At 40.1% G+C, this 14,382-nt stretch overlaps 2 protein-coding genes across 2 annotated transcripts; both read right to left on the bottom strand.

Moving 5' to 3' along the window:
• Positions 1–8,651: 8,651 nt before the first annotated feature.
• LOC307129165 (serine/threonine-protein kinase pim-3-like) lies at positions 8,652–11,165 on the bottom strand. Its single transcript, XM_079821369.1, has 3 exons — positions 10,801–11,165; positions 10,528–10,710; positions 8,652–9,556 (listed from the first exon to the last, which is right to left on the bottom strand). Exons 1-3 carry the CDS (start codon positions 11,141–11,143, stop codon positions 9,507–9,509), a joined length of 576 nt encoding a protein of 191 aa, XP_079677495.1. The 5' UTR covers positions 11,144–11,165; the 3' UTR covers positions 8,652–9,506.
• Positions 11,166–11,199: 34 nt separating this feature from the next.
• On the bottom strand, positions 11,200–13,744 carry LOC307129394 (uncharacterized protein; the record flags this gene model as incomplete). The annotated part of the gene is made up of 5 exons (XM_079821782.1): positions 11,200–11,223; positions 11,414–11,464; positions 11,550–11,758; positions 13,156–13,440; positions 13,717–13,744. The coding sequence occupies 5 exons, from the start codon at positions 13,742–13,744 to the stop codon at positions 11,200–11,202; spliced, it is 597 nt and encodes a 198-aa protein (XP_079677908.1).
• Between the last annotated feature and the right edge of the window lie 638 nt (positions 13,745–14,382).

Genomic DNA, 14,382 nt, shown 5'->3' with positions numbered 1-14,382 from the left:
CAACAAAAGATCTCATGACTGTTCTTAACACTTTTGATTTGACACAACATGTACACGGACCCACACATGATCGTGGACACACTCTAGATTTACTCATCAGTAAGGGTCTAAACATTTCATCGATAGTTATTAAGGATGTGGCACTGTCTGATCATTTCTGTATTTTCTTTGATATATCAATCTCTCCTGCCATTGAAACTAGATCTGTCTCTGTCAAAAAGAGATGCTTAAATGAGAACACTAGTGTGCTGTTTATGAAGGCTATATCTCTAACACCAAGCATATCTGCAGACTCTGTTGATCTTCTCATTGACTCTTTTAACTCAAAAGTTAAGAGTATAATTGATGATATTGCTCCTGTGAAAGTCAGAAAAAAGAGTGGCAAACAAAAAGCACCTTGGAGAAACTCAACAGCAGTGCAATTAATGAAAAGACAATGCAGGAAATCTGAACGCATGTGGCGAAAGACAAAACTTGTAGTCCATTACAACATCTATAAAAACAGTCTTCGTGCTTTCAATGTGGAACTAGGCAAAGCTAGACAGACCTTCTTTTCAAATATTATAAACAGAAACATAAACAACACACGCACTCTTTTTGCTACTGTTGAGAGACTAACAAACCCCCCGAGTCACATTCCCACTGAAATGCTCTCAGACAGCAAATGTAGTGAGTTTGCTTCCTTCTTCTCCGAGAAAATCATTAATATCAGAAATGCGATCAGCACATCGTTCAGTTGCTCTGAGGTGAGTCAGATCAGACCACAACCTCAGAAAATTATTATGACTGATTTTGAAGCAATTGATGGTAAAATTTTAGAAGAAACGGTACAGCACCTTAAAACATCAACCTGCGCCCTTGACACACTCCCCGCTTCTTTTTTCAAAAGTGTGTTTAACTGTTTAGAAGCAGATCTCCTAGAAGTGGTAAACGCCTCACTTCTTTCTGGGACTTTTCCAAACTCCCTTAAAACTGCAGTAGTAAAGCCTCTCCTTAAAAAGAGAAATCTGGATAACTCCAAATTGAGCAACTACAGACCAATCTCAAATCTCCCCTTCATAGGCAAGATCATTGAAAAAGTTGTTTTCAGTCAGCTGAACAAATTCTTGAACTCAAACGGATACTTTGACAATTTTCAATCTGGTTTCCGACCGCATCACAGCACAGAGACAGCGCTCATAAAGATAATAAATGATATTCGCCTCAATACAGATACAGGCAAAACATCGATTCTGGTACTACTGGACCTCAGTGCTGCATTCGACACTGTTGACCACAACATACTTCTTGACAGGCTAGAAAATTGGGTTGGGCTTTCTGGAATGGTCCTCAAATGGTTCAGGTCATACTTAGAAGGGAGAGGTTATTATGTGAGTATAGGTGACCATAAGTCTGAGTGGACATCCATGACATGCGGAGTCCCACAAGGGTCAATTCTTGCACCACTCCTATTCAACCTGTACATGCTGCCACTGAGCCAAATAATGAAAAATAACAAAATGGCTTACCACAGCTATGCTGACGACACCCAGATCTACTTAGCCCTATCACCAAATGACTACAGCCCCATTGACTCTCTATGTAAATGCATTGATGAAGTTAACAGTTGGATGTGCCAAAACTTTCTTCAGTTAAACATAGACAAAACTGAAATCACTACATTAGGAAACAAAGATGAAATTCTCAAGGTGAACGCATATCTTGAGGCTAAAGGTCTAAAATCAAAAAATCAAGTCAGGAATCTTGGTGTGATTTTGGAGTCAGACCTGAGTTTCAGTAGTCATGTCAAAGCAATAACTAAATCAGCTTACTATCATCTGAAAAATATTGCAAGAATTAGAAGCTTTATTTCCAGGCAAGATTTAGAGAAACTCGTTCATGCTTTTATCACCAGCAGGGTGGATTATTGTAATGGTCGTCTCACTGGCCTTCCCATAAAGACCATTAGAAAGCTGCAGCTCATACAGAACGCTGCTGCCAGGATTCTGAGCAGAACCAGAAAATATGACCATATCACACCAGTCCTCAGGTCTTAACACTGGCTTCCAGTTACATTTAGGATAGATTTTAAAGTACTATTACTTGTATATAAATCACTAAATGACCTAGGACCTCAATACATTGCAGATATGCTGATTAAATACAAACCCAAAAGATCACTCAGATCATCAGGATCAAGTCAATTAGAAATACCAAGGGTTCACTCAAAGCAAGGAGAGTCTACGTTTAGCTATTATGCCAGCCGTAGCTGGAACCAGCTTCCTGAACAGATCAGATGTGCTCCAACAGTAGCCACTTTCAAATCCAGACTCAAAACACATCTGTTCAGTTGTGCATTTACTGAATGAGCTGTGCCACTGTACGTCCGACTGATTGCACCTTATCTTATGCATTTACTCAATGAGCTCTGTGCTTTGTCCGAACTGCTTGCACTTTAATTATGTGTTTCATTTTAACCCTGTTTTATTTTTATTTTTTAATTATACTTTTATTTTTAATTATTTTTTATTTTGTTAAGGCTGTCTGGGTGGAAGAGTTTGAGAGACAGGGGAGCGATAAATCGAAATCCCTCCGGTGCGAGGACGATCCGTTTAGATCTGCTCTGACGGATAGATCTGTATAACCTTGGTGGTAAGAGGAAGGACCGTGTAGATCCGCTCTGACGGTCGAACAAAGTAGAGATAGCCCTGGTGTTCCTGTCCAGGAAGATTTGTCTGTAAGGGTAATGTTTAAATGCACAGTTACCTGACAAATATTTTTTGAGTACTCCCTCCGGTGCGAGGAAGACCCGTTTAGATCTGCTCTGACGGGTAAAACATCTATAGAGAACGCCCTCAAGTTAGGCCAAGAAGATTTGTCTGTAAGGGTACTGTCTAAACGCACAGTTACCTGACAAATATTTTTAAAGTAAACCTGACTCTCCATCTTCTTCCACCCCAGATAGGGGATTTCATCTTTATTTTTATTTCCTTTTAATTTCCTTTTAATTCATATTATAACTATTATACTATATATATTTTTATTTTATTCACTTATAACTATTTTAACTTCATTTCTGTGTAAAGCACTTTGAATTGCCACTGTGTATGAAATGTGCTATACAAATAAACTTGCCTTGCCTTGCCATAATGCGATATTCGATACGATGCGATACGATATTGCTTTAAGTGTGTAAAATCTGTTTAAATAATATTTAAAAAAATTGCAAAAAAACCCTAAATAACGACTTATATTGTGATGACGATTTCAAAACACGGCCTCATGAAGCTTCGAAGCGTTATGAATCAGTTATTAATTAATTTATCCTTGTTATTAAAAAAAAGAACTAAAAACAGTACTCTTCACATTAATTAAATATACACTGATACATAATAAAGCTACAAAGGTTATTCAGCCAAGAGCACTGAGTGATTTTCTTGTTCTTTTGTTGTTTGACAGACAGCGGCAGGTTTACTGTATTAACAGGCTGTCACTTTTGGCTCTTTTCCACTGCGTGGTACAGCTTGGTACGGCTCGGCTCGACTCGACTCGGTTTGATTTTCCACTGCGTGATACGGCTCGGCACAGCACGTCTCAGCTCGGCTCGGTTGCTTTTCCACTGCAGTAGCACCGCTTCATGTGGGTGGGATTACGGTGTAGTTGCGCCTCCTCTACTGCCACGACATCATCGTAAACGCGACACAAAAACAAAAACGTGCAAAACCGAAGAAAAGCCTATCGAAGGAATGGTGTTCTTGATTCTCGGCATGTGGATGTTTTTCACCGCACAACGAAAAAGTTTGTTTCAAAGGAGGCTGATGGCAGCAAAACAAAATACTGAAAAAAAACAAAGAGAGTATGGGAACTCCTACAACAAAGCACATTCGACGATAGGCTTGCTCGACGGCGCACAAGGGTAAGCTAATCTTGCACTTATCAATATACGGTCTCAATCGCTACATGATTTACATTTATGCATTTAGCAGACGCTTTTATCCAAAGCGACTTACAACTTGGGGGTACAATAAGCGATTGGTCGTGAAGAGTCGAGTGAGCGCAACAAGTGCCTGAAATACTTAGTCCATGTGCATTTCTCAGTGTAGCACAAGCTAGAGTAGGGAGGGAAAAAGGAGGAGAAAGAGGAAAGGAAAGATTTTTTTTTTTTTTAAGAGGTTAAGTGCTCATGGAAGAGATGAGTCTTTAGTTGACTTTTGAATGTTGTCAACGAATCAGCATTTCGGACGGCGGTGGGCAGATCGTTCCACCAGCTGGGAACATTGAATGAAAATGTTCTGGAAAGGGATTTTTTGCCTCTCTGTGATGGTACTACAAGCCTTCACTCCTTGGCTGAACGAAGGCTTCTGGTGGGGGTGTGGAGTCGTAGTCATATCACTGTCACAAAACCATATAATCAACTTGGCTGGCAAAATTGTTTTAAAATGCGTATTCTGTGTATTTCAGATCCTTCATATTTTGCAACGTCGCCGCAACAGACCATCTGTTTGGACATTTAACCGAGCTTCTGAGTGGTGGGATGTGATTGTTCCCGGTTTTACAAACACTCAGTGGCTGGAGAACTTTAGAATGTCAGAAGAAACGTTTGCCTACTTGTGCAACAAAGTGCGTCCAGCGATGGAAAGACGGGACACAAACTTTCGTGTTTGTGTACCTCTAAAGAAGAGAGTAGCCATCGCACTGTGGAAGCTCGCAACCGGTTCTGAGTACAGAAGTGTTGGACATCTTTTTGGAGCAAGCATAACAACTGTTTGTCGATGTGTCCAGGAGTTCTGTGCTGCAGCAGAGACTTTGCTGGTACTAGAACAAATTCGTTTTCCAGATCAGGAGAAGTTTCAAGAAATGGCTGCCTACATTGAGAACAGGTGGGGGCTCCCACAGTATATTGGTGCTATTGATGGATCACACATACCCCTTTTCCACCAAGGCAGTGCTAGAGCTAATTCAGAGCCAGAGCTAGTCCCAGTTCATAGTTGGTTCGACTGAGGAGCCTTCTAAGAACCGGTTTGCTTTTCCACGGGCTGAGAGCCACAACAGAGCCAGGTCTTACGTCACTGTTTACGTCTCATCTCTCTCAGCAACGCTAGCGAGGCAGCGGCAATGTTGCCAAGTATGTGGTTTTGCCGCGGGCTGTTTTTTTTATGTCCGCGGGATGAAGCGACCCCAATTGTGTGATATTTAGCCCCATATTGCGAATTTTAGTAGGTAACCATGCCAAAAAACACATATTTTACCCCCAAATGTGATTTTTACTGGGGAATCCCCCCCCTGGAACGTGATTGGGCTTGTTTTGAGTAGCAATTGGGCGGGTTTGTTGTGAAAACCTGCTGGCAACCCTGGGCAGCGGGAAACACATACACACACCAGGCTTGTTCGAGATGCATCGTCACTGCGCAGACTGATCCACGTATGATATAAAAAAAACGTATGAGTGAATCAAAAGCATAAGGAGTCGTATGCTCTCGCTGGACTCGTTATCATACGGCGATCGGTCTCTGCACAGCACCGCTGCGAACAAGCCTTCCATCAACAATGCAAACGTTGCGTTACTATTGATTCACATGGCTTTACGATCCTACATCGGCATCAAAACACAACGCAAACACAGCGAATCCAACGCATTCATGTAGTTCGCCGTAATTTGTATAGACGGAGATTACAAACTAACAGCAGCTGTTAGCTCCATTAGCTGCTATTTCAAACATGGCGGATCTCAAGTTTGTGTTCGTCTTGTTGACCCCGCCCCCAGCGCCTGACGTAATCGGTTCTTACTTCTAGCCCTGTTCTAGCCCAGCAATGTTTTGGTGCTACTTAAGAACCACTTTTCCTGGCTCGGAGCTGGAGCTTTGGGTGTGGAAACACAAAGAACCGATTTGAAACTAGGCTCTGGCTCCGATCTAGCTCTGGCTCTGCTTTGGTGGAAAAGGGGTAACATACCCATCATAGCACCACAGGACTATCACTGTGACTATTTCAACCGTAAAGGCGGGCACTCCATCATCCTTCAAGGTGTTGTGGATGGAAAGGGACTTTTCTGGAATGTTTTCACAGGACTGCCTGGAAGTCTGCATGATGCTCAGGTTTTGAGACTGTCCACACTGTGGGAGTTGGCAAGTCGTGGAAATCACATACCAGCTAATACCAGAAACATTGGTGGGGTGAATGTTGGCGACTACATTCTAGGAGATTCTGCCTATCCCTTGCAGCACTGGCTCTTAAAACCATTCGTTGACACTGGACGGCTGACAGCAGAACAGCCGGTGTTCAACATGAAAATCTCCCGAGCACGTGTCGTTGTGGAAAATGCCTTTGGTAGATTAAAAGGAAGATGGCGTTGCCTTATGAAAAGGAATGACTGTGCTCTACATAACCTTTGTGAGAGTCATGGAGAGGCCTATGAGTGCATGGGATTCAGCTTCAGCAGCAGAGCCTGTGGTGGCCCTGGCCCAGGCTGTAGAGGAGGAGGGCAGGGATCTACGTGAGGGTCTGTTGCGTTACTTGAATAGTTAACTATTCATGTTGTCTTTCCTGTCAAGTGGATTATTAATAAACTAAATATTTCAAAGTATTGTCTCGCTTTCTTTTTTTTTAAATATTAAAAACACATTTATTCATTGGTACAGTACATGCATTAAGAAAGTAATGAAGTACACATGTTTGTCCAGTTCCTTTTTTTATTGAAAAAAACGAAAAACAAATACAAAATTGTAATGTTAAAAATGTAAACGTCACACTTTAAACAAAGTGGAAATGTAGTGCAAAGAATATATACATAAAACATAAGAAATTAAGTAAAAGTGTAAACAGAGGAAATGTAAACGAAGTGCAAATGTATGTAATAATAATACTAATAATAATATAATAATAATAATATGTTTATTTTATATAGCGCCTTTCAAGAACCCAAGGTCGCTTCACAATGGAGTACAATCAATTACAATCAGAAAAGCAGCCTGTTCATTATAGCAAATAAAACAAGCAGGTGTACAACAAATAACTCCAACAACAACAAAGAAGTTATAGAACCAAAGAACAATTAACAGTAGCTAGTAATGTAGCATAACATGAAGAGGTGTGAGATCACTTGAAGGCAGAGACGGTGAGAGAAAAATAATGATTTATTGCAGGGAGAAAAAAGATGAGTTTTAAGTTTGGATTTAAAAATCTGGAGAGTAGGTGCGTTACGGATAGTCGGGGGCAGCTTATTCCATAATTTCGGGCCAATAACACTAAAAGCCCTTCCTCCCATAGTAGAGTGTTTAAACTTGGGGATGACAAGCAGGTTTTCATTGCTGGATCTGAGGGTCAGGGCAGGAACATAAGGTTGGACTAACTCAGCAAGATATTGTGGTGCAGGGCCGTGACTGGCTTTATAGACTAAAACTAACAGTTTAAACTCGATGCGACTGGCCACAGGAAGCCAGTGAAGTTGGTTGAGGATGGGAGTGATGTGTACGGATTTTTTATTAAATGTTAACGCTCGAGCAGCAGAGTTTTGCACCATTTGGAGGCGATGTATAGCCTTAGTTGGTAAGTCGCTGTATAAGGCGTTACAGTAGTCTAATCTGGAGGTTATAAAAGCGTGAATAACAGTTTCAGCATCGTTAAAGTTGAGGGATCGACGGATACGAACAATATTTCGCAGGTGGAAAAAGCATGACTTTACTGTATGACCAATATGTGAGTCGAAAGATAACGTGGAGTCAAGCAATACTCCCAGATTTCGCACAGTTTTTGAAGGTGTAATCTGGACACCATCAATGTCAATAAAAACGTCATCACGTGGCAAATTTTGTGATTTAGGGCCAATCAACAGGATTTCAGTTTTAAGCTGCAAGAAGTTTTCAGTCATCCAGGTTTTAAGTTCCTGAAGGCAGGAGTTAACAGAAGCGAGAGGATAAGCTGAGTTTGGTTTAACTGTGAAATAAATCTGAATATCATCAGCGTAACTATGAAAGGCAAGACCATGTCGTCTGATTATCTGACCCAGTGGCAGCACATAAAGGAGAAATAAAAGAGGACCAAGTACAGAACCTTGAGGTACACCATGAGTGATAGTAGCGGTACTTGATCGATCTTTACCTATCCTTACAAACTGCTGTCTATCAGATAGATACGAGGTCAACCACTAAAGAGCAGCACCAGTGATGCCTATTTCAGATAGTCGTGAAAGGAGCGTGGAATGACACACAGTGTCAAAGGCTGCACTGAGATCGAGCAGAACTAAGATACTGTGTGCACCAGAATCAGAAACCAGAAGGAGATAGTTTAGCACTTTTAAAAGTGCTGTTTCTGTGCTGTGATAGGGACGAAAACCTGATTGAAGTGGTTCAAAAAGATTATTTTGCTCTAGATGAGATTGCAGTTGTGCTACGACTACCTTCTCAAGCAATTTGGCAATGAACGGGAGGTTTGATATTGGTCTGTAATTGTTCTGAATGGTGTTATCAATACACCATAGTGTACAACATATTTTTAGTTTTTTTAAACAAGTTTTCCTTTCAAGTCGTGCCAACGATACTGCCTGGCTGTTACTGCTAGCAGGTTGGTGTCGCAAATCCAATGACGCTAGTAGTGACGATTCTCTCTGACCAATCAGTGATCTGCAGTGTTTACACGTCACATTTTAGTATCGATGCGGCACGCTTGGAACCCCAACCGAGGTCGTACTGTTTAAGTGAGCTGTACCGAGCCGTACCGTGCAGTGGAAAAGCGCCAAAGCGAACCATACCGAGCCGTACCATGCCGTGGAAAAACGTCATTTAAGACCTAATGCACGGATCCTATTGACACGCATTCGGTTTCTTTCCCCAACTGATATCGCATGACCAACTGTGAATACTCTTCAAGACAGCCATTTTGACATAACTGTGTGTGTATTTGACAGTTTGAGTGTGTAACAAGGCACGAAACAGAACTGAAGGGATCACACGCTTTCAGAGAGGCGGCTTGTGCGCACGTTTTGGTGTGTGTGTCAGACAGCGCGAGATTGCAAGTTGTTTTGCGTTTAATAACTCTTAAGTAACAGTCGTGTGCTCAGTCTATTCTCTGCTATATGCATCAACCTAAAACGTACACTTTTCACAATGTTGAAGTAGCCTATTAAAGTCATTCAGATATTGTGTGCCGTTGCGATATACATATTGCGATATGTACATTTGCGATATTTCGATATATTGCACAGCCCTAATTTCTGTACAGACTAATCTTTTGCTTTTGACTACGGGTGAATCTCCAGTTGTCACTGATTGTCGTTTGGACCTTTCTGGATTACAATTCACCATCAAAATGACAAGTTGAATTATTCCAGCTGCTGTGAGAAAAGATGGGTCATATATAAGGCGCTATATGAATACAGATGACTTGTCTTGTCTTGACGTTTAAAAACAAAGCAAATGTGGCTGTGATGGCTTGATGACTTCTTCCCAGTCTTGCAGTCTCTCATGTTCTTGCTCAGACGTGGACAGGCTCTGAGTTCCCTGTCAGGTTGGGGTTGGACATCAGGCTTCGGCTCAAGTCTCGAGATCAAGCCCTCCACCAAGGACAGCAAGCATGTTATTTCCTATTCAATACAAAGATTATATGAACAAGTCAACTCATGAATGATTTTTAGAGCTGATATTGTGTTTATTTTCCTGTTTATTATAGTGAAGCCGCTTTGAAACAATCTGTATTGTATAAAGCACTATATAAATGACGGTGACTCGACTATAACAAGAACATTACAATGAACACAAATTTGAACATCTCATTTGAAATAAGACAAATGATAATAATCCTACTCAGTCTGTTACACTTCCTCACACCTGAAATCACTGATCTCCTGAACTTCTCCAATCTACAGTAGGTCATCTCATCCATCTATGTTGTGACATCTGCTCTAACGTCGGCCGTTTAGTTGGATCCCTGGCTAGGCACTGGCTAATCAGATCTCTGCATTCTGTACAAATTGTAATAAGGAGTTAGTCATGCATCTATGAAAACAGCATCTAAAACATGATTATTATACTGTAAAATGTTCCTTGACTTTGAAAGTGAAGTATGTCGTTTCTGCGACACTAGTGGCACAAGGCGGAATTACAAAATAAAGCATATTTTCAAAAAAACTTGCAAAGGCCCCTTTTGTGCATCGCGTCTTCCCCAACTCAAACATCACAAACACAGCTCTTGTGAAGGGCATGTTTCAGGTTCAACATATTAGGAATACTTTTAGCTGTGTTGCATTTGTCTTTATGAAAATGTATCTTTCTGAACGGCTGTATGGTATTGAAGCATGCTTTGTATCACAATGCTCTGTTTGCTTTGACATGTTCATGACCTGTTTACGGTATAAATGCAGCACATTTTGGCATTCACTTCTGTAACTAAAGCCGAATTTCTTTCCCCATGGCTCCGCCTGCTACAGTAGCTACGACCCAAACTCTTGCTATACGTTGAGCTTTATATAAACATACTTCATCTTTAACGGTTTCTGTTCAGAGCCTTTGCTTTATGTGTGTGTGTTTATAAGTGTTATCAATATTATTCACTCACCTTTGGATAAGCTGTAGTTGGTAAATGTAAGGTTGGCTCGTCTGATCTCTGTCCGATTGAGAAAGGGAGGGCATCCAGAGTGCACCATAGTGTACAACAGCACTCCTAGAGCCCAGACATTTGCTGGGATGGCGTGGAATCGAGGTTCTGTTGAGACTTCAGGTGGGCAGTAATACATTACTCCTGTAAGCAAGACATATTGCACATGGTTGAGCTTTTTTTAAAAGCATCAGATCATTAATAAGTCACTACATTCAGGCTCAAAATGCTCACCAACATATGTGTTGCTCTCGTAGCCATCCCTACTAAACAGCTGACCACAGCCAAAGTCTATCAGCTTAAGCTCCAACGTGTTTTCCTTTATCAGGAAATTCTGCGCATGAGGGTCATTATGAAAAACACCATGCTCGATGCAGATTTGCAATGCTAGAAGAGCCTGTCGCATGATGAACCGTCCTGTTGGTTCATCCAGTACGGGTTTACGAACGATATAGTCCAGCAAGGTCATGCAAGGCTCTGGGAACTCCATAACAAGGTTGAATGTTAGAGGATGTTCAAACCACTCGTATAGTTGTATGATGAGCGGGCTTCTGGGTTCCCGCCTCATCATTAGCATCAGCGCCACTTCTGTTACGAGAGGTTTGGGATATCCAGGCTAGAGAAAAATAGTAGTCAGAAGGTTTGCTGGGTAAAAATCTGAAGAAAACATATTTTTAAATGTATCTTTTTAGATACGTTCAAAAGAGTTATTTGGTGCCTCTAGGCTTATTTGTCAATCACATTTACACCTAATGCTTCCTACGGGTGTATTAACTACAGTAATCTGCACTTAAACAACTAAATACTGTACTAAATACTGTACATATTCAGGTTTTGGCCAACTTACAATATAAAGATAACGATTGTTCTCAATCTTGCTTATCTGCTTGATGGCAACCTGCAACAAAAAAGAAAATCTGTAAATCTGTAAATGTTTTAATGCATGCAAGAGCAAAATGTTTGTACAATTCAGTAAGACTTACCTTTTTGCCATCAAATTTGCGTGTTCCCTTGTACACCCTGCCAAATCCTCCGGATCCAATCATCCCTCCCAGGTCATAGAGAGATGTAAAAGACTCTTCATCCACAGCACTACTGAGACAACAGCAGCAGAAAGGACTCTTCACAGCCTTCCAGAGCCTCTGGAGGAAAGAACGAATTCTATTCCTCTTCCTGCATTCTGTAGGTTTTTCTGGAAGGAAGAATGACATCAAATTAAGCAATGATATAATGACATAACTTACATTTTACTATTCAATTCTCATCTGTAGTGTTACAAATCCAAAGTAATGGAAATATCTCCAAGCAATCCCCCTGACTTCTGCTTAATGCCTGAATAAATGTCCCAAAATCTTATTTCACAATATGAAGTGTCACGATATCGTTATTTTTCTTGTTTTATCTTATCTTTTTGGCTTCATTTTGTCAACTCTGGCACGTGTGGCTCAGTTCTGGTAATGGCAAAGATAATATGGGCCATATCTTAAAATATATTTATATGAGGGGTGTAACAGTACAAAAAAATGACGGTTCGGTACGTACCTCTGTTTTGAAGACACGGTTCGGTACGGATTCGATTACAAAATTGCTTTTTATTAATTTTTATTCAACAGTGGTTTAATGAAAAAAATTTTTTGTCTGTCCTTAAATGAATTCAGTTATAACTAAAAGTTTCTTAAAGATAATGCTGTAAACTATATAGGGAGCCCTTACTTACATATTGCTATTAAAGATTAACAACAGAGCCCAAACTATTAGCCTAAATTAATTTGCTATTTATTTTTAGATATAATAATCAACACTCATAAGCTTCACATAAGGTTCTAAATCTAAGTATTATTGTTTTTTCTCCAATTTGTTGTTGAAATATAATCATTTAGTGGCTGTAATTTTCATGACAGGTTTATTTAAACATACATTAAATAAACAAGACATTACTAACAGGCTAAGTAGTATATAATGAATATATATAGGCTAATATAATGAATATATAGGATAATATAGTGCATGTATTCAGTGAAAGAGTTGATTTCTGTAGTGAACTCACAGCTGTGGACACTGAATGACTTCTGAAGTAAATGTGATTCTACACAACATTGTTTACAAGCTGTTTTATTGTCTTTCCGCGGTTGAAACACAGATGGAGCGATTACACAACATATGATACGTTTCAGTAAGTTGTAATGCATCCTCAACATGCCTTAAGATATTCATTTATATTTATTATATTTATTTATTGAACTGATACGCGTCTATCAGTCACGTCACATTAAAGAACGTTAAAACGGCATTTATCGTTTGAATTTCGTGATAAAATGGACTGAATACTCAATATGTTCGTGTGGGAACTCGGATTGAAGTGTGTTCCGCGCTTTAAACAAGCCGACTGTTAACTGTTAAAGATTGCATTCATAACCGTTCGGTACACACGTGCACCGAACCGAGAGCCCTGTACCGAAACGGTTCAATACGAATACGTGTAACGTTACACCCCTAATTTATATTATATTAAATATAATATCTTTAAATATAGAGTTTTATTAAATGCATAGCAATGTATTATTTATGTCATAACCGACTACTACTGACCCATGCAAGAGCGTTTAGATGAAGATGAAGTGGATGGGTGTCCATCATCTGAGCCCTGTTGGCTGCCGCTCTGCTGCGTCCTCTTCCCGTCACCCTGACCCGTGGACACAGAAACAGAAATCTCAGACAGAGACAGTGCAGCTGAATGTCTAGGAAGCTCCTGGCTCTGGGTCTGGGTCAGGTCTGGCAGCGGATCCTGATCACGCTCATTGGAACAGGGTCTCCAAATCTCCTGACCAGCCGTCTGAGAGACAGCAGCTCTTCTGGATCTGGACAGGCCTGAGGCTGGAATATTTCAGACATCACACAGTTAGTAATGTTTTGATAATAAAATCAATTAGTGATCAATTGTGATCAATTACAAATATGGTTACTATAGTTACTCAAATTGAAAAGTTTTATTTCATATGAAAGGAATCAAATGCATGTGATCACTTAGCTGGGAAAATTGGGGGATCAAATGGAATACCTCGCACACTTTTCTTCACATTAATGTAGTCAATCATTGGACAACATCATACCATAACATACCATAAACAACTGAGAAATGAAAGCGCTCACCTCCTCTTTCACCCATCATGTGAGCCATCGACGTCCTCCGAGTCCAATCTGCAATAAAAAACAATGCAAAACACAACACAAAATACAATACAATAAAATAGCCTACAAGTCTCCTTAAAAATACTCCTCCAAAAATAAAATCAATCAATAAAAGACAATTAGATAAAACTCCAAACTCCTTCTAACATAAGAAAAGAACAATAAAATAAAAGTAACCAAAAATAATAATATGAACAAAAAGACTCTATAAAGGATATATCCAGCGATGTCCTTCTAGAAATCAGCTTCAAGGTCACAAAATCCGCTCAGAAAATGTTCCGCTCAGCAAAAGTGTGTGAATTCTCCTGGTCTCTCAACCAAAAGATAGCGATCGGGCGATCGGTTGTTGTTTATATATTCAGTCAGAATTCATAACTCGCGTCGCTATAGCAACTAAACTTCACGCAAGCACCTGCATATGAGCAGAGCACGTGATCACACACTGAACTTGAACACATTTTTTGAATAATTACAAACTTAATTTTTATGTTTTCTTTAATACATATGAGATGTATTCTTTCTGAACAGTTATTATTATTAAATTCTGTGGAATTATTTGTGTGCTAAATCTTCATTAGCTATTAATTCCACAAAAGCGTCCACTTTTGACCAGGCGTCCCCGTTTTC

This window comes from Gobio gobio (genome assembly GCF_949357685.1).
Source record: "Gobio gobio genome assembly, chromosome: 7".
NCBI classification, from domain to species: domain Eukaryota; kingdom Metazoa; phylum Chordata; class Actinopteri; order Cypriniformes; family Gobionidae; genus Gobio; species Gobio gobio.
Note: the sequence above shows the minus strand (reverse complement) of the source record. Positions and strands in the feature narration are given on the sequence as shown.

Coding starts and splice junctions, on each gene's coding strand:
- LOC307129165 (XM_079821369.1), bottom strand. CDS start 11,143: ATGCTAATGATGAGGCGGGAACCCAGAAGCCCGCTCATCATACAACTA. Junction 10,711..10,800: donor CGAGAGCAACACATATGTTG/GTGAGCATTTTG, acceptor TCTTGCTTACAG/GAGTAATGTATTACTGCCCA. Junction 9,557..10,527: donor CAACTACAGCTTATCCAAAG/GTGAGTGAATAA, acceptor TGTATTGAATAG/GAAATAACATGCTTGCTGTC.